Source organism: Pholis gunnellus (genome assembly GCF_910591455.1).
Source record: "Pholis gunnellus genome assembly, chromosome: 12".
Classification (NCBI taxonomy): Eukaryota; Metazoa; Chordata; class Actinopteri; order Perciformes; family Pholidae; genus Pholis; species Pholis gunnellus.
In genome coordinates this window covers 15080302-15108125 of record NC_136539.1, presented here as the reverse complement: position 1 = coordinate 15108125, position 27824 = coordinate 15080302, and the positions used below count along the sequence as shown (strand labels likewise).

Sequence of the window (27824 nt, the reverse complement as noted above, 5' to 3'; positions counted from 1 at the left end):
GTGCCTGTATTACCAACAATGCAACTCGACCGCTGACATTTCTATCAGAGATGTGGGTGTGTTATGCTATCAGAAGCTAATGTAGCCAGTTATACAACTTTTTTCACGTATGAGGTAGTACTCCCCAAGACTTGTAAATAGACTTTGACGTTTTCCCTTTTAAATATCAACACTTTTTCAGTTCATCTGGCAAAACAGTTCTAATGTTTGGTGTGTTTAACCACAAACCCTGAAAATATCATGCAATATTTGGTCATTTATATCTTACTTAAAAACGTAGCTTAAATCTCTAAGTACATCTCAAATTATTACACCAATTTCCAAGAAATGTGATAAATGTGGAAAGTCTGAATCTTTGTAAACATTGATGTACCTATACTCCCATCTGCTGGACAGGTTGTGTTACTACATGGTATAACCAGCATGCTGTATACATTGTCTTAAGTTCATATGTGGCATTGAAGGTGTATGCTGTGGAGGCGAGCTCCATGGTAGAGCACACAAGACAGCTGGTGAAGCAGAACGGCTGTGAGGAGGTGGTCACGGTGCTCCAGGGACGAGCCGAAGAGATCGAGCTGCCTGAGCAGGTGGACGTCCTGGTGTCCGAGTGGATGGGAAACTGCCTGCTGGTAATGATGACAATGTTGCTTTATCTCAGTGCTAGTACAGTTTTATTGTCAGTCCCATTCAGGTTTGAATATACCACATTGTGTTTCTGTCTCTCCCTCCTCTGGTCTAGTTTGAGTTCATGGTGGAGTCAGTACTGCTGGCTAGGGAACGCTGGCTTAAAGAAGGCGGCGTCATGGGGCCCTCATCCGCGGCCCTCTCCCTAGTGCCATGTCAGGCCAACAGCTATTATGCAGAGAAGATGGCCTTCTGGGAGCAGCTGTATGACCTGGACTTCACTCCTCTCCAGTAAGGGCCTTTAGTCAGCTGTTCTCACTCAACACTGTCCTGTCTCACTTTTCTACCACTAACAAGGTCACAATATTGTATACAAGCTTTTTAAAGATCTTGATCTCAGATGTGAAGTTAAAACATTTTGAATAATAATCTGTGGTTCCAGGTAGTGATGCTAGATACGCTAGGGATGGCCAATATGTGTGACAGTCAGAATAAAGACCACATGTACGGCAGCCATTTTACTTGCAGTACAATAAAACTCAAATTGGGAATGTGTTAAAGTGACTGTAAGCAACAAATGTATATGTGTTCATCAGTCAGTGTATGTAATGCCTCTTCATGCCATAATATTTAACTGTAAGTCAAACACACAGGGGATGTGTTGACTCATTAACATTACAATTCCCTTTTTCACAACATGTACATTGCTACAAAGACACGCTCACTTCTTTATTTTTGACATAAATCCCTCATTGTGCACGTAGAAAAATCTAAATAGATCCAGTGTGACTGATCCACCAGCCCCCCTCAAGCTGAAACAAAAAACTGGCGTCTTTTTGTTCCTGTACGTTGCTTTATGTTGCCTTGAAACATAAAAATGGTCACTGCCCAACCGTAATTATAGTGGACCTGCTAATTGGTATTAAAAAGCATAAGAAGAAATAGAAGATTGACGCGTTTACATCGCGTAATCGGACTTTAGAATTTACATTTGCTGAGATACTTTTAGCATTCCAGCGTCAAAAATTGTGACAACATTTACATCCTGTTGGAAAACAAATGTATTCTATTAGACTCTACAGAAATGGCTTCAAGTGTAATTCCTCATTGAACATCTTCTCTAAATCTCTCCTTCTCTTTGACGAACATACTTTCTCAATTCTCATCTACGTCTGGGAAGAGAGTGGATGATTCATTTCTATGAAATGTGCTTTCAACTGGATGAATCAAATGTTTTGGCATCTTATGGCACTTTTATGTTTTCTTTTTCTTGTATGTAAATGGCACCCTTTGTATTGCAGGAGATTAGTCATTTTTGGCTGTTGCCGTTGGCTGATACAGGTTTGTCTAGTTGTGTAACCCACAATGCAACTCGACCGCTGACATTTCTATCAGAGATTTGGGTGTGTTATATGTTGTGTTCTTACATTGTGCACAAGCCCTACACTTTCAGTTTCCCTCAGGGATCGGTGTGATAACCATTTGTAAAGAAATGGTTTAAGGTGTTCAGTCCCTTCATTGGGTATGTTAGTATAAAGAGACACGATATCAAAAGTTGCCTGAATGGCATTCTCAGGAAGAGGATGAATTTGTTCAAACTGGACACAGCTTCAGGCGCCACCATGATGACGGCAAGATAGACAAAAGCGTTTGGTGGATAAAGCGAGCTGTACCGGAGTAGAGTTGTGCAACATATACGTACCAAACACAGGAAAACTGCAATAGTGGAGAAACAGTGGTCATAATACAACTAAAGGATGTGAAGATAGGGATATCTGCTAGAATAGTACAATCTGTAGCCTCAGCAATTATCGAGTAAAGTCAGCTCTGACAGTCTCAAATAACGTGAGACTATTTTGAGGCTGCTGTTCAGTGAGGCGTTGCTGTTATTTTATCTACTTCTAACACTAATCCATATTTAGGAGGCTAGTTGTGACCGCTAGTAACAGGTGTGACTAAATGCACGAACAGGTTCATAATATATACTGTTTACCAATATTTCAGAGTACATCACACACTGTATGGTTAACGTCACTATTGCATACACTCACAGAAACCTATCTTTGTATACGTTCTTTTATTTTTTAGTCATCTTATGGTATGTGTGCTTTGATTCTATCTGTCCTTTCCCCTGTTATTCATATACGTTTTCTTTGGCAGCCACCTCATTATCCCCATAGTGTTCAATAACCTTTCATCTCTGCAGGCCCTTGGCCCTTGGCCTACAGCTGGACATGTACACTCTGCAGGTCAAGGACCTGGAGGTACTGCGTGTCCTCCTTCTATGTGTAATTGTTCCACTCCGCCACACATTGGGTTTTGCAACATATCGAGCCCTGTGTTTCATTTCTCAGGAAATAAAGGGTCAGTTTCATTTCCGTGTGGGAAAAGTCTGGTGTTTTCCATGGATCCACCGCCTGGTTCACTGTTCAGTTCGAGAGCCTGGAGACGGGAGGTGCCACTGTGGAGCTAAACACCGGACCCAACTCTGAGTATAACAGCACAAACACATACTAACTCATGTTGTGTAGTTACAAAATGAAAAAGGATAGTTTATTCATGAATAGCAGTGCTTATGCGCGCTTAGAGCAACTTCAACAGCCCATACCGATAACAATGTCTGAATATATCTCTGTTACAGGCTGCAAATATTGTTGTTGTACTCGTAAATCTTAGTGTCTGAAATCATTTTCTCTTCAGGCCCGCACACTGGAAGCAGACTCTGTTCATGCTCGACAGGCCAGTTAGTGTGTACGCTGAGGACGCCATCAGTGGAACCATCCGCCTGCGCAGGAACCCGGTCTGGAGACGCCACATGACGGTTACCCTGCACTGGAGCATTAACAGCAGCACAGAGGAAACAGACAACTGCCAGGCAGACATTTAATCTTCACTTTGTACTCTCCTTATCTGATTTATTGACTGTGTCCATGAAGTGGTGGTTGATCGTTTTATTCTCTTTCACATTTGTGAGTCATGCAATGTGACTCTGTTACATACATCAGCCTCCCAAGAGTACGAACTTGACCCTTAACTTGTAAATGGTGTCTTTGGATTTCTGTCCATAGGTTGGGACAAAGAGTTTCCCCATGTGGAGGTGACACGAGTCTCCGTGAGCAGTGGAGATCCACAGGAAAACAGTCCAAATACATCTTCTGTTGAGTTTAGGGTCAGTGAGGTTCATCTGAAACGACTTGTAGTCCTGTGGTGTTAAGTGAGATAACTACAGGCCCAGGTGATGCATACAGCACACTATGAAACCATGTTGTAAGAGCAGAGTAACAAATAGGTTTCATGCAAGGAATGAACTGTGGAGTGTTTCTGTTACTTTGACTTGAATGCTCATTGGCTAGGTGGAAAAAGAGGCTTTAAAGAAGACAATGATTGATAACTAACAAATAGTTTTTAACATATTTATGGTCTCATGGTGCAACAAAAGAAATGGTTCAGTCTTCCACACACTATGCTTTTATCATTATGTTTACTCTTATGTGCATATTGTTTTACAATAGCCATTTACGTTACATAGTCATGTGTTATACATGCCATTAGGCTTGTATGGGTTTAAGAAAACATTAAGCATGAATATAATGGTTAGAGCCACTGAAATGCTACTGTTACAAATGTCAATTAGCCTCATGAGCTACAATGGACATTATAAAACAACATTGTGGTACTTACAAAGATAATTTATCATTCACAATAAATAGTCATTCTAAAACCTGGAAAGTGAGTAAACTTGTGTTGATATAAATCATATTACTGTATTTTGGAGAGTTTCAACTACACTGTTTCGGTGTATGCACTCCTCTTGGTCATGGCTCTGTTTTACTCTTTGCTTTTGCTCTGGAGCGTGTGTTGACCTCCGAGGATAAAGGCTGAGTGGGTAAGGGTTCAGGAGTAGGAGGCCTGGAGAGTGGAACAAACTGGGGAGGTTTAACAACTTTGTATTTAACCTCCTTTACCACACTTTTATCCCTTTTCTGCCTCAAGTGTTTATCACAGTGGTTCACAAACGTATCCAGCTTCACAAAGGTCTTGTTGCACACTTTGCAGTGATACGGCCGCTGTCCTTTGTTGAGGCGTATGTGCAGCCGGATGTATGACGACCGCACAAAGGTTCGGCAGCAGACGCCACAGTTCAGGTCCTCGGTGCTGCTCTGTGTCTTCTGGGGCTGGTTCAGTGCTGGTGCTGACGCCGGTTTGGCCTCGCCGGACGACTCCTCGGCCTTGTGTGAGAGCAGGAGTGACAAAGAGCGGAAACCCTGACCACACTGCTCACACTTGTACGGCCGCTCCCCCGTGTGTAGTCGAACATGTGCCAGGAGCCCAGCCTTCTGTGTGAACGACTTGTCACAATAGGTGCACTTGAAGGGCTTTTCACCCGTGTGGAGACGCTGGTGGGTCTTCAGATGTGAGGCTCGGCCGAAGGTCTTACCGCACTCTGGGCATTTAAACGGCCTGTCCCCACTGTGGATTATCTTGTGTGCCATCAGGTGGGAGGACTGATGGAAGTACTTGCCACAGGTGCTACATCTGAACTTCCTTTCCTTGTTGTGGGAGGCCACGTGAAGGGCCAGGTGGGTGGAGGAGATGAAGGTTTTGGAGCACAGGCTGCAGCTGTGAGGGTCCAGGCGGAGGCGGCGGTGTGGACGTCGCCCATTAGGGAGGCTGCTGCCCGCCTGGCACTTTGGACATTTGGAAGTACGGGCTGCTTTGTCCACACGCTGCTGTTTAGGAGGGGCTGGGGTGTCAGCTGAATCAGAGTCAGGCTGTGGTAGGCTGCATCCACAGTCTGAGCAGTGCCCAGTCTGCTGGTCTTTATCGCTGGTCTTATCCAACATGGTGCAATCTACATCCAGAGTGGGAGGGGAGTGGTTGTCACTGTGTGACAGATCACAGGGACATCTGAAAAGGGATTAAACCATCATGATTATTATGCTTTATAGTGGTGTAGCTGAGGGGAGACGCCTATATTACAACTGATCAAGGTTGAACCAGATTACGTTCTTTTTTTTATTAGTTCCGCGGTACTGATAGTGTTGTGTCCACAATAGCACCAAAGATGACCTGAACACGAGGGTTAATCAACTAGCCTAACAGGCAGAACGTAACATTACACAACCATCAGAAAAAAACAGAAATGCACTCGCTGTTACTTGACAACAGATCAGGCCCGGCGTCGCCCTGAACAATGGGCGTCCTTCCATACGAGTAAATAGCACGTAAACAAAAGATGTTACGTACCGTGTTCATTCTTCCTAAGAAAATGTTGCACGTGCTGAACGCAATTGTCTAGTAAGCGCAGTTAAAACATCACAATAACACAGCCCGATTACAACGAGGGTAAAGCTTTTTGTTGCCCTGCGTTTTCCTGCAAGAAGCTGCCCGGTTTGTACCGACGACAGGCTGCAGCCTGCAGCAGCATCTAGCGAGAGGAGGAATAACTGTCTTTAAGGTGAGAGTCAGTGCAGGCATTAAAACACAAAATATGAACTAAACTGAATATATGAATGTTCCCTTCATAAGGTTTGCTTTAGTAATCCAACATCACAGATACAACCGACACATCATGATAATATTAATATTATCATGATGTGTACAAGAATACACAATTGTGTATTCTAATTCACAATTGAGTATTCTTGTAGCTAGATTTATGATTTGTTGTATTTGGTAGTGGGCTGCATTCAGAAACTGTACCATGATGACTGCCTCGTAACTCCAAACTGAATAGTTTCGTTTCATTGTGGATATAAGAAGAAATGGCTGTCTTTAGTTTTGATTTTGCATCCTTAAGTTTCGTTTCGTACGAATGACCAACGACTTGTGTGGAAAACAAAAGAAACAGAACGACGTGTGGTTTCGGGGTTGGACATCAGCAGCCTTTATAAATAGCAGAACTGGTGTATCATCAGTAGTTTCTTTCGCAAACTTGGACGCAGCAGAACTGATGAGACTCTTCACAACTATGACTCAGGTAACTTTACGTTTGTTTGAACCAATGTGTCATTATAAGTAATATTTGATTAGCATATCAGAGTAGTAAAGAAATAAACTAAATACACGGTAATTATTGGATTATTAATTATAATTATTATAATTATTTATGATAGCCAACATAAAGAGGAAACTATTTAATTCCAGAGAAATGTATCCGCGAAATAAAGAACATTTTAATTCCTCATGAAAACAAACGGGGCGTTTTCTCATAGATTAGGTTTTATAATCTCAGTTTTTTTAAACTTTTCGCTCAAATGCCATCGAAAGCTAATTGATGTATTTAATTTTGTATAAAGTCTGATAATCATTTCTGCATGGATCTATTTCCTGGTTTGGCGTTAGCAGTGTGATCAGAACTTTTTCAGTATTTTCAAATCAATATACTTCTATATTGTTATTTCCGTTTTTAGACTAGCCCAGTATTTCTCAAACTGTGGGGTTCGCCCATCTAGTGGGGTGCAGTGGTATTACAGGTGGGGCTCCGGATGAAATGCAGACATTTTTTATTTCAAGAACTTTATTGAGAACTTCACAAATTACAAAACTACAAAGTACACAGACATAAAACTAAGTCATTAATAAACATATGGCGAAATGCCTGTACTTTCGTCTAAATGTTTACGTTACGCCGTTAACAGGTTGCGCTTGCGCATGCGCGACGGCCAAGATTCTTGGCGACTCACGTGTAACTTAGTGTGCTGCCCTTCGCCACATCCTACCTCTGTGAGATCTGCTTTTCTGCTGTTGCCACTCTCAAAACAAAATACAGATCTAAGCTCAACATTGAGCATGACTTGAGAGTGGCCGTATCAAGTTTGTAACCCCGTTTTAAAAAGATTTGTAGTGGAAAGCAGGCTCATTGCAGCCACTAATACTGATACAACTTGATGGCTCACACATATCTGCACTCATTTTGTTTTGTTTTGCACAGGTTGCACGTTATTGTTGTTTTGAAAAGATATGCAGTGTAAAACTCAGTAAAACTCTTTATTGCCAAATATTTGAACTTGTTTTGTTTAGTTTTTCACAGGTTGCACTTTATTGTTATTATCTTGCACAGATATAACTTTATTTGCATTGTTCTAACAAAGTGATTGCACATTTTATTTGTTTTTGTCTGATGGAGCAATCTGGTTTACTTGAAAGTGATTGCAATTTTCTTTAGTCTATTATTTTAAAAAGCACAGATGGAGTCACAAAATGTTGTTTTTTCAATAAAAGTTCAACATGGACCATTTTGTTACAATTTTAATGGGGCGGTGGGGCATGAACATTTTTCTTCCTCCAAAGTGGGGCGTGACAGATAAAGTTTGTGAACCACTAGCCCTAGCCCTAGACTACCGCTATGAGCGCCTCAGGTGAGGCAGATACATCCTAATTGAGACCATTCAGAGTGAGGCTGGATGTGGAAAAGCTACAGTAAATTATTGTGCTGACAATATAACACATATATATATAACACTTTTTGCAAGGCTGGTGTGTTGTGGATTAAATGCTACCAGAGGCAAGCATGGGCCTCTGAAGTGTGACTAAGCTAGATGTTTTTGTTACTTGCTGAATAAAACCAGAAACCTTCCTTTAATCTAAAACGGTGTTGATGTAGCAAAGACCATCAGGTTTTTCGAAGCTCCATAATCCTGTTTTGTCAATATATCTTTACATATCTTACTAATATGAACACACTTGTGATCAGAAAACATTAACTTAGTTCTAATGTATTCAGTGTGTGTAATAAAAGAGTTTAAATCAGTTTCCACTTGTGCATCTGTAATCTGTGTCCTGACTAAATGTCTGAGCCACACCCTTAGTTTACATGTGGCCAAACGAACAGAGAAGTAAAGATACTTGAGTAAACTACAAATACAGAAAAAACTTGGTACATTCCAATTGGCCACTTCCTGTATTTAAAGGCGCCGCTGTTTGAGGTGCATCCTTTTCTCCAGTCTGCCAAGATTTCTAGCAACAGCATCCTCAGCACTGATAACACAAAGAAATTAGAACGACCTCATCAAAGTCATCAAAGTTATCCAAAAACAAACTTAAGTGTTGCTGTTTAGAAGTTAACTAAATATGTGCACTACAACAGCCAACAATACTAAATGAGTATGATGTATGAACACAGTTGTGTGTGAAAAAAAAGCTATGTACCATCTGTTTGCTGAGTCGCCTGCAATGTGTATGAAGTCAACAGTTAAACAAAAGTCAACTAAAGGATAAATTAACTATAGAAAACTAAATTTGTGCTGGAGTGTTACTGACACTTACATTAGCTGTGTGGCAGCAGGTGCAGCCATAACATGGAATTGTTCTGCAATGTAATGCCATGTCCTCTGACTCTCTTACAGCCTCCGAGCCTGAAAGGATGAGTTCGAAGACCAAGAAAAAAACTGGGTGAGTTGCACTTCTCTTTTTAGGTTTTATGTGCAAACTGAACCATCAAGAGAATAACATGCTATTTCTCACTATAAGAGCTGTTAAATGAAACACATATTTATAATACTCATGGTAAGTGAGGGCAAGTGCTGTGTGTTGGTGTAGAAATTAGATCTTATTTGCATGACTGATTATACACAATAACAGTACATGACAATTTCTTAACCGCTAACAATCCCCTATGCAGGAGAATTTGTATTATTCTTGGAGCACCCACCTGTATAAATTCCATACCATTAATTCAACTTTTAAACTGCTGTAAGATAAAAAAAAATCCATATCAGTCATGTTATAAGTGAACATTAGGTAGAGCAAGAGTCTTGTTTTAATTCACTATGAAATACTTGTCAACATTATGGCTCTGAATCAATTTTATTGACCAACAAGGAAGTAAGTAAAGCACTTTATGGCTAAACATTATACATGCTGGTGGAACTTGACTCAAATCCCATCTCTTCCTACCTTAATTGCTTCAGGAGGACTCACTCTGTGTTGATTTTAATTTTAACTGTAGTTTCTGACTCTTTAATTCTTTGTTTAGAACGTCCTTTGGGGCAACAGCTCCGCCCTTCATTGACTACCTGCAAGATATCCTCCGTCGGTATCCAGATGGTGGACAAATTTTGAAGGTGGGTAAAATGCTCTGTCAAATACTGATTTATAATAATTTCTTTGTATAGCATTTCATAATAGATAGCATTATTCTTTAGATCCAGTTAATACACATGGATTTTGGAAGTCCATTTATTTTGGTATGACCAGCGTGGTTGCTAATCATGTTGATCCTGTTTGAATTTATTTTGAATCCTGAAAACAGGTGATTTTATTTTATTTACAGACTCTTAGGATACGAAATATGAACGAAATATTCAAATTGCACTTTTTGTCCTGCCAATAAAACAACAAAGGATGTGTCACACTCAATGAATGCATGGATGACATTGTTTTTTAATTGTATAAAACCAGAGGGGCCCCACCCAGGGAGAACACATGAGCAAGTCAACTTTTGGCAACATCTTTTTGAATTGAATGTATTGTGCCCTGTTAAATAATAATGGCAAAAAAATGAAGACCGTTTCTGTTTAATGTTGACATATTGGCTGTATTCCCTACAATAGAAATATAATTTGGGTTAACTGGTCAGTGAAGCAGTCCTTTGTGTTGAAGGTAAATAACTTCATGTAATGTCAGCAACTGTGGGAGCCTGTTTAAGACGCGTTGGCTAATCAATACAAATGTATCCAATGTTGGGGTCACGCTGAGTAATCTGCCAATTTTCTAATCTTTTTCATTTGCTTAGCTTGACACTGTGGTGTAAAACATGCTTCCATAAGTTGTTGTTTTTCACAGCAGAAATTTTCAGTTGTCATGTTAGGAAAGGCACAGGTGTTACTTTATAATAACGATTCTATTTAAGTTTCCAAGTAAGCCAAAACAGTGTGACACTGCTCTAACACGCACACTACTAGGACCCTGAAACTGCAGCAGCTAAATTGAATTCAGGCATCATTTATAATATTAATAGCATCTATACCATTCCGACAATGTGTCAAAATGTTCTGGTAATGTTGGGATCTGGCAGGAGCTTGTTTGGTTATCAGCAAGTATGAAAATTAAATTGTTAACATTAATACAATTATTAATAACAGGGCACCACCCTGAGATCAGGGACCAATAACCAAATGAGGAGATGGACCCAAATGCAGACAGACATGGGGAGCAGGAGAATGAATAAATGGTGATTTCTAATAACCAAGAAAAATTTCCAAAACTCCAAAAATGTGTAACAAAAAATTCAAGAAAACCACAATGGGCAAAACACTAAACTGGATCAGGTAATTTGGAAGAAGGTACGAGGGATACATACAGGATAGCAGAGAACATTCCGGGAAGTATAGCAGAGCAGAACGAACCAACACAGAGACAGGGAAACACGTGATTTAAATACACTATGAAGGTGTAGGTGATTAGACACACAATGATTCAATCAGGGGCAGGGCACACGATCACAAAGGCGGGAAAACATACAAAGGCAGGAAGTGAAGTCAACATGGGACACAAGGTAAAATAAAACGGGGAAACAAACTAAATCAAGACAGTGACACTCAAAACTGCCCATAGTCAAAGTACTATTCCACATTAAGAGTGAACAGTGAAGGTTGAATTCAAACACAAGCCACGATATCCAGCTATTATCACAATACACATACACAAAGTAATCTCAGAAAACTGCTCTTTAAAGTATAACTAAATTTATTTACTTCAAACAATACTGATCAAGTCAATAATAACAACTACTATACAATTACAATAATAAGGGGAGGGAGAGAGAGAACTACGCAAATGGCGGCCGCGATCGCGTATGTGATTATGCTATGCAAAACTACAAAAATGGCGGCGAGTCGATTATTTAACGGTCCAATGAGGCACACAATACATGCCGTGCTTACACACCACATGCGTCTAAGATGAGCATGAGCAACCTATATATGTATATGTGGGTTAGTTTAAACAATAAGCAGAATAAAAACACAAAAAACAAGGCAGACCCTCACTGTTACTTTATCACAAAGAAACCTGACTGGCAAACTCAGATTCGGCAGTCGCGGCACTGGACCTTTAACTAATAAAGCACAGTTCATCAACCTTACTCGTGGTGGTAAACACAACACTATGATAGCTGCATGAAGCAGCACACATTGTGAAGTCCCAACAGTAAAAAAGGCACTGGTAAAACGGTTATTATCAACACAATGTTAATTGACTCAAACATTGGAGTTCTTATTAAAGTGGCACTCTGCACGCCCACAAAGGTGTTTTGAATTACTCTCGCTGATTAGACCCTCACTTTTTTTGGTCTGCTAAACTCTAATGGTTGTTGTTTTTATCTGGCAACAGGAGCTGATTCAAAATGCAGATGATGCTCAAGCCACGGAAGTGGTTTTCATCCACGATGAGAGAAGCTATGGAACTGAGAGCCTTTGGACCAATGAATTGGGAGAATACCAAGGTATGTAGCATCTACAACAGTCGTGATGTATTTTTCAACAAAAATGTATATGAGAAAATTGGTAAGAGCAAATGGAAGCAAATATTCTGAGCCAGTAATCAAATGTCAGCCCTGGAGTTTGTATGCGATTGTTGTTGTCGTGTGGGTTTCCTCCCATAGTCCAGGTTGTTTTACCAAAGAGGACATGTGTAAAGTTTTATTCATTAAAAAATGTTTTGTTTTTTATCTTGACCATACATTTTCTGGCGACCTGACACAAACTTTGTTCTCGTGATCATTTGATAGGATGGCATTAGGGTCTAATATGCTAAATCATTTATATTCAGCAGAAATAAGGATGTCTTTTCTAGATTTCTCTAAATTTACAATAGACTGTGATCACCATATTAGGATATTAAAAGAGATTAAAATGTTCCTATTTTAGTCAACACTTTACAATATTGAGACCGTCTGGCAGAAATTGCCAAATAAAAAGTAAAACTTTGATTGTAGTAGAGCATTAAATAGTGCTGGGCAACGATTACAATTTTTAATCATGCGATTGAAATGCGCAAAATTCAAAAATGAATTCAAAAGTGGGGTATTGCGCACTTTTATTTTAAAAGTACTGCTATATGAACAAAAGTACAATAACATTTGGTTTGCAAACGCTTTAAACAAATAAGGTGCTTTTTAACAGCAGTATTTCCTTTACACATTAGCAGATAAAGTACAGTTATAATGATTCTGATAATAATAGATATTCAGCCGGTGTTCACAACTCTATTTTCATGTGTAATAGATGCAATTTGAAATATACACCTTGACAACTGCAAACCTATGTACGTCAGCAGCAGGAAGAGAAGGAAGAGACGCCACACAAACACACATACACACAGAGCTGTTCACTGCTTTAAAAATGTCCACTTATCAATAAAAAAAAAAACTGCGTTAATGTGCGATAAAATAATTGTCGGCGTTAATTAATTAATGCGTTAACGCGATAATAACGCGTTAACTTCCCTAGCCCTACTAAAAAAACATTAAATTGTTGATGATGTTTAATAATATTCAGTAGGGTTAATATTAGCCAGCTCTCTAGATAGTGTTTCCAATTATTGTCAGGAATCACCAAATTGAAAAAATCAATGAACACACAAATGCATTAAATTATTATTGTGTTTGCAAAGGTCCTGCTCTCTACGCCTACAACAACGCAGCGTTCACTGAGGATGACTGGGAGGGAATTCAGATGGCTGGGCGGAGTGGCAAGCGCAATGACCCAAACAAAGTCGGGAGGTTTGGAATAGGCTTCAACTCTGTTTACCACATAACAGGTGAAACTATGTACAGATACACTTGTATACCGAATTGTCTTAGTTTGAGTTTTTGTATTTAGAGAAAATGCATAATAAATTAATGGGGCAATATCTGTTTTACTTCATTCACAGATGTGCCAAGTATATTCAGTTCAGAGCACCTTGGCATGATGGACCCCCAAGAAACAATATTTGGAGAAAGGAGCAGGGGGTTTCTGTGGTCGTTGGATGATGCAGAACACCAAGAAGCTCTAACTACTATGCATGATCAGTTCCAACCCTTTCGAGATATAGTTTCACTTGTAAGCAAACAAGAATGGTCAAAAGTCATCATGGAGGATCAGCACTTTGACGGGTCAATTTTCAGGTTCCCCTTGCGCAATAAGGCATCAGATATTTCAGATAATCTATATGACTCTAACAAGGTGGTTGAGCTTTTTGATAGCTTCATTATGGATGCAGACTTGAGCCTTCTGTTCCTGAAAAATGTGACCTCTGTCTCCTTGATACATATCGATGTACATGGCACTGTTAACACCAGACTTGAAGTGAACTCCTCAGTCCCCACAGATGTGATTCTGGAGTCAGAAGAGGAGTCAATTGTCGAGGGTTCAACAAGGTTCAAATTGATAACCCTCAACTCAGAGGATCAAAGAGAAACAAAGTGGCTTGTGACAACATGTACCATGAAAGAAGGCAATGTAGAAAATCTTGATTCACTTGCAAAAAAGTTGAGCTTTTTCCCTCAAGTTGACTTGGCATTCCCTTGTGGTGAGAAGAGAGACTGTAGTGAGAGTAGACTGAGCTGCTTTCTTCCTCTCCCAAACAATGAATCCAACAAGACGGGACTCCCAGTTTATATCAATGCGTGCTTTGGCCTCACAGACAACAGAAGACACATCAAGTGGCAAGAGGAAGACCAGAAACATGACGAACATGCTGTGTGGAATGAATTGCTGATGAAGGAGGTGCTCCCACAGGCATACCTCATGATCATGCAAGATGCTATCAAACTTGCCCAAGAATCTATTCTGCCTGTCTCTTCCGTGTACGATCTTTGGCCAGATATCGCCCAGCTAAAGCACAAAGACAAATGGCATGCCGTTGCTCTGGATGTTTTTCATCACTTATTCCGTCAGAATGTGGCTGTCCTCTCTCTTGCCAAAGATGAAAGAGAGTTTATCACTCTATCAGAAGCCGTGTTCCCCTGTAATGGACCAACAAGCCCTGACATATTGGCCGCCATTAAAAGGACGTTGGTTTCATGTGGAGAAAATCTTGTCACTTTACCAGGTAGTGTTGCAAGAGCTATAAAGGAGGCCTATCCTCACCTCAACACCCTAAAACATGTGACTCCAACTTTCCTAAGGGACATTCTCCGTAGAATTAGTGTGCACATCATCTCTAAAGACGACAAACTCTGGCTTTTGGAATATGTCCTAAGTGATGGCAAATACGGAGAACTCGAGGGTCTTCAGCTACTTCCACTCAACGATGGCTCTTTCAGATCTTTCTCCAACAGAGAGGAGGACACTGCTTTAATTGACAGCAAAGAATTTCCAAGGTAGGTTTTGAATTTTTGGCTTCATTCTCTCTACAGTCTAGATATTAAATAGATTAACAGAAGTTTAGAATAATGTAATGTAATTTAAAGCAATAACATCACAAGCTACTACAGCTATTACATACTAAGTTGCCAAATGTTGGCGGCAGTTCCCCAAAGCCAAACCTAGGATCATTTGTATTGATTAGCTCACACTTGCTTCAGTATATTATTTGACAATTACTATAATTTATTTCTGTTTGGATTGTAAAAGAATGAATATTTGGTCACTCAATGTACACCAAGATTATATGTCCTCGTTTTTGTTACATGCACAATGTACAAACTTATCTTCTGTGCAGAGTCTTGCTACCATGCTGCAAACACCTCTTCATCCCAGATGATCTCAATCCAGCCTGCAGTACCCACCTGAAAGAACTGGCCAGAAAAAGTAGGAAATGTCATTTTATAGTAAAGTGATTTGAAAGTTAGTTAAATCCGTCATCTGCATGTTTTCACACTACACAAACATTTATGTATATATTTTTCTAAAATCTATTTTTCAGATTTCTTCAAGGTCATCAACATTGAAGCACACCGCGTTGCCGAATATACAAGGAGGTATTTGCCACAGGACTGGAAGCAGATAAAGACGGGGCTTGTTACCTGGAACATCAGCAGCAGCAGCCAACATCCACCTTTAGACTGGCTCCAAGAATTCTGGAAATTTCTCAACACTCACTTCAAAGAGTTAAGTAGTTTCACTGGCATGCCATTAATACCAGTCGGTCCCCTCTCTGTCAGTCAGCCTGTGTCACTAGCAAGACTAGAGCAGCAAACAACCCTCATTTTTCAGAAAAGCAAGCAGATGAACTTGCCAGAACAAATAGCTCAGTTGGTGAACAAAGTCGGTGGCACAGTGGTGAGAGGAAACGATTGGCTCACACACAAAGATCTAGACTCGTATGTGCTGTGCCCATCTCCAAGGAGTGTCATGAAAGTCTTGGCAAATTTAGATTCTCAGGATCTCATCAGAGAAGTCAAGACTGCATCTTACAAAGCACGAGAAGAACTGAAAGATTATCTCTCTCATCTGGATTCTCGTGTGGATGCTCTCTCAACCACTGAGAAAGATTTACTCTCAAAGTTGCCTCTGTTTCAGACCATGAAAGGTTCCTGTGTTGCAGCTCAATCAAAACAGGCTGTGCTTCTAATATCTGGTCTAACGGTACCAGCAGAGTTCCCTATGCCCGATTCCGTTGTGAAGTGTGCAACTGAGGCTGATCGCAGACTGTTACAGCTGCTCAAAGTTAATCTCTTGAGCACCGCTGACGCGACCAATCTTCTCGTTGATTGTATCGAGAGGGGGACTTGCAGAAAAGAAGACACTGAGAAAATCATGACTTGGATTTTGCAGCATGGTGATAACCTTTTCTCTCAAAATCAGACCTTGAAACGCAGATGTAAGGACTTGAGCTTCATTGAAGTGAATGGAAATCTGAAAAAGACCTCAAGCTTTTTTGATCCAAGAATTGAAAACTTTAAAGTCATTTTTGAGTCCGATTTCTTCCCCCCACCTTCATACACTCACACATCACAGATGCTTCAAAGCCTAACAGATCTCGGATTGCTATATAAAGAAGTAGATGTGTCACCTGAGCACTTGCTTCAAGCCGCCACACTGATAGATAGACATCATGCTGATTCTCAAACTGAAGCTCTCAATAGAGCTCAGGTGCTCTTGAAGATGTTGGACACAAATGATCTACTCTCAAAGTTTTCTCATGAGCAGCTTCATCGCCTCAAGATGCTAAAATGGATCCCATGCCCTAATCCTGGTAATTCTTACCAGACAAGTCTTTTCTTCTGCCCGGATGAAATAAGAGATTCTATGTACAACAAGATTGTTGGGCATGTGATGCCTCTGGTGGAAAAGTTCAGTGACAGAGTGAGCAGCCAACTTGGTCTCAAACGCCTGCCCCCACCTGAAAAAGTGATAGAGAATTTGTCAGTCTTGACATCTAAAGCACAGGAAATGTCTGATCCTGACACAAATGCGGATTTCAAAACGGAGTTGCATAGCATTTACAAACACATGCAAGACCACATTTCTGTATATTCAACAAAGATGAACAAGGACACACCCTGGCTGTGGAGCCACAACCAGTTTGTATCACTGCAGGATCTGGTTCTAGACTACCCAACCAATCTTGATCTGAGCTCTTACATTGGGAAGGTGCCAAATGAATTTCGGCCATACAAGAACTTGCTCCGAGAGTTTGGCCTGAGAATGTCTCTTTCAGATGAAGAAATTATTGGTATTCTTTATTCCATCCAGAAAACCATTGAAGAAAGGCAACAGCCATTTGCAAATGCCTCTGAGGTAAAGGTGTCTGTAGAAATTCTTAACTGGCTGTGGAGAAAGAAGAAGACAGTTCAGGATGACATCCCAGTGCCAGTCCTCATAGAGGGTGAACAACATACCCTAAAACCACTGTCAACCGCAGTCTTCTGTGATGTCAGCAAAAATGGGTTGAAGGAGCTTACGTACAGCGAGGATGAAATTCATGTTGTACATGAAGAAATCCCAAAAGCAGCTGCTGAATGGTTTAACATCCGATTTCTCAGTACCCACATCCTTGATCCAGAGTTAGTGGGAATAGAACAGTGTGGACAATCTGAACCGATAACAATGAGGATAAAAAACATTCTTAAAGAGTATGATGAAGAAAGTGACATCTTCAAAGAGCTCATTCAAAATGCAGAGGATGCTGGGGCAGATGCCTGCAAATTCTTGGTGGATTTCAGAGTACACAAAGATAGCCCTGAAAGTCTCATTGACCCTGACATGACTCTTTGTCAAGGACCTTGCCTTTGGGCATTTAATAATGAGCAGTTCACAGCTGAGGATTGGAAAAATGTTGTCAGAGTTGGTTCTGCCTCGAAGGAAAACAAGGTGGAAAAAATTGGAAAGTTTGGACTTGGATTCAATACTGTGTATCATGTGACAGATGTTCCTTCTATCCTCAGTGGCAACAGTCTTCTCATACTTGATCCAAATGTGACACACCTCAAGAAGCACATCAAAGTTAATACAAATCCTGGAATCAAGCTGGATCTCTCTCAGAAACGACTTTTTCATTGCTTTCCTGGTCAGTTTGGACCATATGAACGCATTTTTGATTGTAATTTCAGCAGACAAAGTCCCCCTGAGCCCTATCCAGGCACTCTGATCAGACTACCTTTCCGAACTGAAGAAGAGGCTTTCAAGTCAGAAATAAGTTCAAAGGTGTATCACAAAGACGATATCATCACTTTTCAACAGCACTTTACTCACAATTCACAAACACACCTGCTGTTTTTGAAGAACATCAACACATTGTCTCTACAACGTATCTCAAACAATGTATCAACTCCTCCAAGAGATGACGAAATAGAAACCGTCCTCACTTTCTCCAAAACCACTGTGCGTACAATGAAGATTACTGATGAAACCAATTTGTCAAAGCAACGGGAAGCTGAGAAATCATTGATGAAACTTGATGGAAAATGCAAAGAAGTCATTGACTGCGGCACAGTCAACATTGTCCAAATAACTAGTCAGCAATCTGGTGTAACTGAAGTCCAGCCCTGGCTACTGTACAACTGCTTTGGGACACATCGGTTGTTGCAAATAGCAAAAGAAAACAAGCAAGCCAGGTTCTCTTTGCCCATCGGGGGGGTTGCTGTGCCTTTGCAGATGGATCCAGAAACTGGAACACTGGCCTCATCACAAACAGATCTTGTCGGACAGGCATTTTGCTTCCTCCCTCTTTCCATTCACACAGGTCTTCCAGTCAATGTAAATGGAACATTTGCTGTGACAAGTAACCGAAAAGGTCTGTGGGAGAGTGGGGTGAAACATGACTGGAACAAAGCCCTTCTTCAGGATCCAGTAGTGACGGCATATGTTACTGCACTTTTGGCACTAAAGAAAATGTCTGAAAACAAGCAACTAGAACCTTACTGTTATCACACATTTTGGCCTGATAGAGAGAAAGTGAGTGAAACTTTCAAGCCTTTGGTTGATGCATTGTACTCCACCATTGCTCAGCGCTCTATTGGCCCAGCGCTCTTTAGCGATGGAGAACATTGGTGCTCAATAAACAACGCCATATTTCTACATGAGAGCATCGAAGAGGATAAGGACATCAGTGCACTTGCAGTGAAGGTATGCAAGGAACATGTAAAAGCACCCAACCATGTTGTCCCTCTTCCACTGTGGTTGAGAAATGGCTTCAAACAGTCTGGCCATGAGAAAGTTTTACAGGAGAGAACATGGAACTGGGACACGTTTTACCAAGAAGTAGTGTTTAACAACCTTACTACCATGGATTCTAAGACTAGAGATACTCTTGTGCTGCATGCTATTGACCTAAATAACAAAGACATTGACAAACTACTGGTCTGCTATCCATGCATCCCCACAAAAGGTGGACAGCTCCAGCTTATCAGGAAACTTGTGAATCCATCAGGGAGAGTGTCCTGTCTTTTTGAAATAGAAGAGGGACGCTTGCTTGGTGGGACCAAAAATGACTTTTGCTCCCCCAAAAGGATTCAACGCTTGTTGGAACTTGGAATGGCAAATGATGATCTCCCACTGGAAGACATCACACAGAAAGCAGGCACAATCCCCCAAACCTGGAGCACAGACAAAAAGAAGGCATATGGGCATTTGAATTGCCTTCTTGAACTTATGAAGAGTCACACGAATGACGAAGACTCTCCCCACTGGGAAACACTAAGGATGACTGAATTTCTCCCAGCATTTTCCCCCGGTGACACAAAAATGGACAGAAATGTAACATTTCAAAAACCCACTGATATTTTCATTGGCAAATGCTCCCCACTCGTTAACATGACACAACTTGTGCTTGATCATACCAATCTGAAAATACACAATAATGATCCAGTCCTGCACATTTTGGGAGTTCATGACAGCCCAAGTCCTGAGGAAGTGCTTCAGCAGCTGCAAGAAGCATGTGAGCAATCTGAATCCATTGATGCATCCATGCTTCACAAAATAGCATCTGAATGCTATAAGTTCCTGGATCAGTGGCTCAGTGATTCTGGGGATTTCACTTTCATTTCACAGAGGGCAAATTCATTCCCATTCATTCTGGTTGGCAGTACATTTGTAAATGTGAATTGTGTAGCTGAAAATGGGCAATTTCAAGCAAAACCCTATCTCTACGTTCTTCCAACTGCCTTCAATGGTTTCAGGAGGCTCTGGGAAAGTGTAGGTGTTGAGAAATGTTTTACAACCAGTCAGTTTCAAAATGTGCTCCAGGAACTGCACTTTCAACATGGTAACAAGACCCTGCCAAAGAGTGATCTAACAATTTGCCTCACAATTCTCAAAGATGGGATATATAAGCCAAAAGAGAAAACAACTATTGACTATCTCATACCCAACAAACATGGTGTTTTACAACCTGCAAGTGAGATATTTTACAATGACAGTCCATGGATGCCAGTTGCTTCAGGTGTTGCATTATGTCATGAGCTTATCCCCCGTGTTATGGCACGCCACTTTGGAATCAAAACTACCAGTCATCATACCCTCCAAAACTGCAAAGTTGAGAACATTTCACCATTTGCTTTTCAGTTTGAACAGCAGGAACAACTAACTGTTCGAATTAAAAACATAATTTCAGCCTATCCAGCAAAGAAGGATATCCTCAAAGAGCTTATTCAAAATGCTGATGATGCAGAGGCAACAGAAATTCACTTTGTTTGGGACAAAAGACATCACGGCAAAAAAAAAACATTTGGAAAGAAATGGAACCAGCTGCAGGGTCCAGCACTGTGTGTGTTCAACAACAAAGTGTTTTCTGACACTGACCTGACTGGCATTCAACAGCTGGGAGAAGGAGGAAAGCGCAACTCTCCAGGGAAGATAGGAAAATACGGAATAGGATTCAACTCTGTTTACCATCTGACTGACTGCCCCTCAATCCTCACTGGAGATAAAATACTCTGCATTTCTGATCCAAATCAGAAATACATTGAAAGACATTCAGACAAACCACTATCTGGCACTGGCTATAAACTAGCTGACAATTTCAAGAACATGTACATGGATGTCTACGAATCTTTTCTTCCAGACCAATTTCCTCTTAAAGAAGGCACCATGTTCAGATTACCTCTAAGGATAGGTACCATGGCAAACGACTCTAAAATATCCCAGAAGGCAGTCACTGACCAGGATATGAAAGACCTATGCTCTGCACTCTCTGAAGATCCTGAAGGACTCATTCTGTTTCTGAAAAACATCTGCAAAATAACATTCCATGAAATCAAGGAACATTCAGGGAAACTTGAAACCATCTTTGTGGTTGAAAAACGTGTACCAGAGAAATGCAGAGAAAGAAAAGAGGCTTTTGTACGACTTAAACAAAATGCGCTGCAATCTGACAAAGCAACAACGGCAGACAAGGCTATTTATGAAACCTTGATTTCAACCTCCAATAAAAGACAAACTAGATGGATCATTGCGGAACAGTTTGGCTCATTTAAAAACAATGGTGACAGAGAGCTAACACTATCAGACGAACTTCCCCAAGTAGCCATAGCAGCACGTGTGAGCTTAAAGATCGGCAAGAGTTCAGATCTAGCTCTATCCAGCCCTATGGATTTTAATGGGCAAGCCTTTTGTTCACTTCCTTTGCCAGGGAAAACTGGACTGCCAGTGCACATCAATGCAAACTTGGAGGTAGATTCTGCCAGGAGAAGCTTTTGGAAAGAAGATGGGCAGAGTCATAAATCTAACTGGAATGAATCTTTGAGACAGAATGTCATTGCTCCACTGTATGCAGATCTCCTTCATCACATCAGCTGTGACATTGCAAAAAAGAAAGTCCCTTGTGAACATATTAGCTCATGCTATGTATGTTTTTGGCCAACTGTGTCCAAAGATGTTGGCCAAGAATGGCATGAAATGATACACGAGGTATACAGATCAATCAAAGAAAGAGGCCTTGATGTGATTCCAGTGATGAGGAGTTCCACACAAATAATTGCAGGCCAAAAAGTTGTGCAGTACTCCCTTGACTGGTGTAACGTCAGAGAAACTGAGACAACTAAGGCACCTTACCTGACCCACTCAGCAAGCGATGAGATCTATCCCATTTTGGAAGATCTTGGAATGACATTGGTTCCGTCTTCCATGCTACAAGTTTGGGGAAGTTTCACATCCGCTCACATTGAAGTGAAAGATGTGAATCCTTCAACTGTCCAGACTTTCCTGAGAGAAAAACCCCTCAATGACCCAACCCAAACAGATGAGGAGTTACCGTTGCCCATAACTGCCACTCTGATCAGAGATGAAACAACATTTTCAAAGCTCTTGAGTTTCTGCTTCAAAGATTTTGACTTGGAAGAGGAGGACAACTCCAGTTTACTCAATGGGCTACCACTTCTTCTCACAACAGATAAAGTTTTGAGAGTGTTTGACTCCAAATCTCCTAAACTGATATCAATATATGACGGTCTGTTCTTTGGCCACGAGGCCCAATTTGCAGATTATCAGACCAACATAGAGCACATTCATGCTCTACAAAGTTTAAGTCTTGTCAACAATTTGACGGTTCCCCGTGCAGCGGAATATCTGAAGCCGTTAATTCAGCAGCTTCTCCAGAACTGTGAAGTTGATGGACACAATGGTCTTCATGTCCCAAACGAGACCATGTTGGAGTGGTTAAAATCACTTTGGAAGTTCTTAATGAGTGAAGTTAAACCTGCAACATCTAGTGGTGATGAACAAAGCTTGACATTAAATGATGTGAGGCAACTCTTCAGTGACTGTTGCATTTTACCTGTTGTGTTTCCAAGGTCAAACAAGCTCTTTCTGCAAACAATGAAAGACATGCCAAGTGTGATTCAGTGTGCCTCAGATAACGACATATCAGGCATCCTCTTTAAACTTGGTTTTCTGATGCTTGACAATGCATTCTTCACAACATATGTAGACGGACATGTACTTTCACTTCTAGGCTCAGAACTTATGGATGTGAATGATAAAAGCTCTGTGTTGGACCAGGTCGTCAACATTAACCACTCAGAGTTTCCCAAGCTTTCTAATGAAGAGATGAAAGAGCTACAGTGCTTCCTGCAGTCTGGAGTATCCAAGTCCAAACACAAGCAAAAGTATCAGAGAAACCTCAAGTCATTGCCATTATTTGAAACAATCCATGGTAACAGAGTGAGGATCGATGGGCCTAAAAAGGTATTCATCCTCAACAGCGTGTATTCAAATACATTTCCAGATCTGTTCATGCTGTCCAACAGCAGCAGCATTTTTCTCCAAAATAATCTAGAGAACTGCAGTCTGTCACAAATATTGGGCATCCAAACCCTGACTGATTTGGACTATTTCATGAAGTTCATTCTGCCCATTGTACACACACTCACAGAGATGCAGCTGCTTCACTGCCTCAAACTGTTAATGACACCACAATTCAGTTACACTCAGGAAAGGGAGAAAATCATCACCTCAATGAAGACAGTGAAATTAATTCCCAATTCTCAAGGCAGATTGGAGACGGCATCATATTTCTTTGATGACAGTGTCGAGCTATACAAGAAAATGGTGCCCCAAGAGAGATTTGTGGCTCAGAGATTTTGGACTGAGATGGGTGAAGGAAATCTACTAACAACAACAACACCGAAAGACTTACTCAAAGAACTTGGGATGAAGCATGTTGTATCAAAAGATGACATAATCAAGTTTGCACAACAAGTAGAATCAGAAGCAAAAGAAAACGGTCAACTTGAAGAGTTGAAGGAGAAATCATCACTCATTTTCGAAGCAGCCTTGAATATAGTGAGTGACGACGAACACAACGGAGAAAAGTTTCTGGAGAGCATAGCTGACATCAAGTTCATTTTTCCTGTGAAAATTCAAAAAGAACTGTGCAGCTATCACCAACCATTTGCTGCAGAGAGAACTGCTGTTGGAATAAGAGGGTCTTTAATGGAACGCAATCCTAAGCATCAAGAATTGATTTGGTCTTCAATGCCAATTATACATCTACCGGTTTATAAGTCAAAGGATCTCCTGAAAATGATGAAGAATGCAGGAGCGCTTGAACAACCACCTTCACACTGTGTAGCCACGAACATGAGCAACATCTGTCAGTCACCATGTAAAACTGACAAGTTGATCCAAACCCGTGCTAAGGTGTTTCGAAGGGCGTATGCCTATCTGCAAGCAAATGGGTTTGAAGGACAATCATTAGCTGGTCTTCCAGTTGTGCTGGTTGAAAGAGACAAAGGACTTGTGAGGACTGATTGTGCGTCTTTTTCACTCCCTCATGACCGCGAGTTCAGACCATATTTGTACAACATTTCTCCGCAGGATGTCATGTTCGCAGACTTCTTTAAGAAAATTGGTGCAAAGGACAAATCTACTGCAGCTCAGTATTGTAATGTTCTGGCAGCAGTTTATGCAGATTCCTGTGATAAACAACAACTAAACCCAAACCAACAGAAAACCGTGAAACGTGCTGTTGAGCAGTTTTTCAAGTCAATCGACACTGAAAGAAACCAGTCCCTTGATGATGTAAACACTTTGTATCTTCCTGCAGTAGATGGTAAATTATACCCATCATGCACAATCTACTACAATGACACAGTGTTTGAGATCAAAAGGTTAGAAGAAGCGCTGGAGAATAAGTTCCTGTTGCTCGAGAAACTCAGTGAATGTCATTTGGGCAATGACAGATATAGGCATCATCGATTGCTGCAATTGCTGCCTCAGAATTTCAAGCCTAAAATGCTGTCTCAATTCACTGAGGAGAAATTAGTGGAATCACACATGCAGCTTTGTGAGCTTGAAGCTGACTGTGAATTTAGTGGATGGTTTGACAGACATCTGTCCTCACGAGCATTTACACATGGACTAATTTGCCTGATCAGAGAGCAGTCTAAAGGAGAAATGACAGAAGAGGATGCTACTGACATGTGCAGGAAGACTTTTGGCAGTATTCAGATTGTTTGCTGCAAAAGTCTGAAAACAATGCTGTGGGTGAATAAACAGCCACTAAACAAAACTGCCACTGACACCGATGTTTTTGTCAAACAAGGGCAACAAGGTTGCACCTTTTACTTGAAACACAACAATACCATGGCTTTCAAGGTGATGAGTGACATCAATATGACATTGACAAAAGAGATTAATGCTCTTTTAGGTAACATAATGGAATCAATGCAACTCCTTGTCCTCGCACAACTTATCACGTGTGGCAGTCTTCAAGATGTTCGGAGATGTCTGGCTAAGAATGGGATCCATGACAGTGCTGAAACTGAAAGTGTCCATAATCCATCAGCCCCTGGATCAGAAATTCCAAAGGAATGGCATGATTCCTTATACATGGACAGCCTCAATAACTTTGAAGAGGGGGAATATGTTGGCTACAACACTAACAAGTACATTTATGCAGTTGTTGTTGTTGTTGTTGAAGAACTGCCTGGGCATGCTGGACCCTATTCACAAAGACACAAAATAGAAATTGGAGAAGATGAGCCAATTGAAGTCAGTTGTCTTGACCTGTATCAGTTTAAACGACAAAAGAAGCCAGAACCTGGAGGGAGGACTTGCACATCTGCTGAAGCTTCTTGCATGGAGCTGGTGCCACTAGCAGGAGCTGTGCCCCATTCTTCCAAACCATCAGCTACAAGTTCCTCATCTACAAGTTCCTCATCTACAAGATCCTCACCAGCATCTGTTGCCGAAGCCAAAAGAGAAATTGACAAATGTTTGGCAGATATCTGGATGCTTCCTGAGGAGGAGAGACATAAAGCCATCAAACGACTGTACCTTAGATGGCATCCAGACAACAACCGTGACTGCCAACTTCTTGCCACTGAGGCATTCAAATACTTACAAAATCAAATTGATGAGCTCAGCAGAGGCCAAACTGCAGGCTATTCAGGCAGGAACTAAAATTTCAGCAACTTCTATCAGCAATGGAATCAGGAGGCCAGGCATCACAGAAATGGTCGAGAGAGATTCTCTAGAGGCAACCATTCCTACAACTTTTGGACCCATAATGAAAATGTCCCGAGTCCAAACAAAGAGGAGGCCAAGCGCTGGTGTCGTCAAGCTCGCTGTGATCTCAACGCAGCTGACAAAGACATTGGTGGGGTGAACACAGAGTGGTGTCTGTTCAAAATCCATCAAGCAGTGGAAAAGTCTCTCAAAGCTGCACAGCTTAAAAGAGATGGTCAACATCCCACCAGCAGCTCCATTTCAGCCCTCGCTAAACAGGTTTCGCTCTTCAACCTCCAACTGAGAGTTCTGCCTCAGATTGTCGAGAATCTGAAGACCCTGGGAGTGGATGCCAAAAAGACTCAGTATCCAAACTATCATCCATTTCCCCACATTCCAAATGAACAGTTCAAATCAGAGAATGGAATGGCAGCACTGAACAAGGCATCTGAGCTTCTCAGTAAAGTAGAGGTATATGTGAATTAGGGATTCGAGACAAACACACGTCATGTTGGCAGAGTCAATTGAAGATTTTTTGACATGTCAAGATGCTGCTAGCCTTATCGTGATATTGAAACATTACTATAAAAGAATTATGGTATCACTGACCTGCTTATGTTTTGAAACTTCTGAAATTAAAGATGTTTTTTTTTTTTTTGTCTTTACTGAAGACCAGTTTATATATAACTATGTGAATTTGTTCTGAAATTGAAAATATGATTTTTGATTAGTTTTGCAATGTTATCATTTATAACTAATTCACAGAGGACCAATATAATCGCTGTACAACTTTGTCCCGAAAATGAAAATATGATTTTTGCAATGTTATCATTTATAACTACTCATTGAGTACCAATATAATCACTGTATGACCTTGTTATGAAAATGGAAATATGAAAGTTTTCTGCAATGTAGTCATTTATAACTACTCATTGAGGACCAATATAATCACTGTATGACTTTGTTATGAAGATATAAAAGTTTTTTTGATACTTTTGAAACTACTCATTGAGGGCAAATATAATCAATGTACATTATTGTTATGAGAATGGAAATATGGCAGGTTATGTTTTTGCAAAGTTATAATTTTTACAACTCAGGATCAATGTAGTCACTGTATGACTTCGTCATGAAAATTTAAATCTGAGTTTTTGTAATGCATCATTTATAACTACTAACTTAGATCAATATATTCACTGTATGACTTTCTGAATATGCAAATATCTTTTTTTTCTCAAAAAATGATTTAAACACGTTTAACTATTCACTGAGGACCAATATAATCTCTGTATGACTTTTTTCCTTATTTGGTTTCAAAACACCTAAAGGACTGCAGTTGAAAATTGACCAGCTGGCTTACACTGGCACATACAGAAATGAGTGTGAGTTGTCTTTATGAATAAATAAGTGAAATGGAATCGTATGTGTTATCATTTATAAGTACTCACCCTATCATCATACTTATCATGTAAACATCAGTTCCTGCTTTTTACATTATTAAATACCTGAGTAAACTATTGCCAGGGATGAACACTGTATTACTATAACTAGTGAGTTTACTTCCTCGTCCTTTTCTATAAACACTCTGAAAAAGTATAATCCATTGCTTGTTTTTCTTTTCTTTTTTAACCCTTACATACTGTTTATATTTAATAATGCCTTCGCAGTATGGTTCGGGTCAATTTTGACCCAGACCAAGAATTCCCTCATAGTCAGTGTCTATACCAAATGTTAAACTACAGATCTATTTAGAATGTCTAAATAGCCTGTCTCATTAATAAATGTATGATTAATCCTTAATAAATGTTTCAAAGAGCAGGGAAAGTGTATTTTTTAAAGTTATACAACATTCATTTTTGGAGAAAACCCTCTATTACACGTTAT

General features: G+C 40.5%; 3 protein-coding genes across 3 annotated transcripts; 2 read left to right on the top strand and 1 right to left on the bottom strand.

Annotated features, from left to right (window-relative positions):
* Positions 1 to 367: 367 nt before the first annotated feature.
* On the top strand, positions 368 to 3730 carry prmt2 (protein arginine methyltransferase 2; the record flags this gene model as incomplete). Its single annotated transcript, XM_079170268.1, is given in 9 exon segments — positions 368 to 412; positions 465 to 629; positions 740 to 916; positions 919 to 992; positions 2831 to 2888; positions 2979 to 3008; positions 3010 to 3116; positions 3325 to 3499; positions 3693 to 3730. Coding segments are annotated over 9 exon segments (864 nt in total). The 3' UTR covers positions 3726 to 3730.
* Positions 3576 to 6003, bottom strand: LOC306703885 (uncharacterized protein). Its single transcript, XM_079170035.1, has 2 exons — positions 5872 to 6003; positions 3576 to 5532 (listed from the first exon to the last, which is right to left on the bottom strand). Exon 2 carries the CDS (start codon positions 5466 to 5468, stop codon positions 4440 to 4442), a length of 1029 nt encoding a protein of 342 aa, XP_079026161.1. The 5' UTR covers positions 5469 to 5532; positions 5872 to 6003; the 3' UTR covers positions 3576 to 4439.
* Positions 6004 to 6551: 548 nt separating this feature from the next.
* Positions 6552 to 27358, top strand: sacs2 (sacsin molecular chaperone 2). The gene is made up of 8 exons (XM_079170403.1): positions 6552 to 6604; positions 8973 to 9018; positions 9602 to 9689; positions 11959 to 12070; positions 13240 to 13386; positions 13501 to 14932; positions 15274 to 15362; positions 15478 to 27358. The coding sequence occupies exons 2-8, from the start codon at positions 8990 to 8992 to the stop codon at positions 25893 to 25895; spliced, it is 12315 nt and encodes a 4104-aa protein (XP_079026529.1). The 5' UTR covers positions 6552 to 6604; positions 8973 to 8989; the 3' UTR covers positions 25896 to 27358.
* Positions 27359 to 27824: the final 466 nt, after the last annotated feature.

Excerpts from the sequence above, each read along its gene's own strand:
- LOC306703885 (XM_079170035.1), bottom strand. The coding sequence starts at position 5,468 with ATGTTGGATAAGACCAGCGATAAAGACCAGCAGACTGGGCACTGCTCA.
- sacs2 (XM_079170403.1), top strand. The coding sequence starts at position 8,990 with ATGAGTTCGAAGACCAAGAAAAAAACTGG. Across the intron at positions 12,071-13,239 it reads TGAATTGGGAGAATACCAAG|GTCCTGCTCTCTACGCCTAC; the intron begins GTATGTAGCATC and ends GTGTTTGCAAAG. Across the intron at positions 14,933-15,273 it reads GACAGCAAAGAATTTCCAAG|AGTCTTGCTACCATGCTGCA; the intron begins GTAGGTTTTGAA and ends TCTTCTGTGCAG.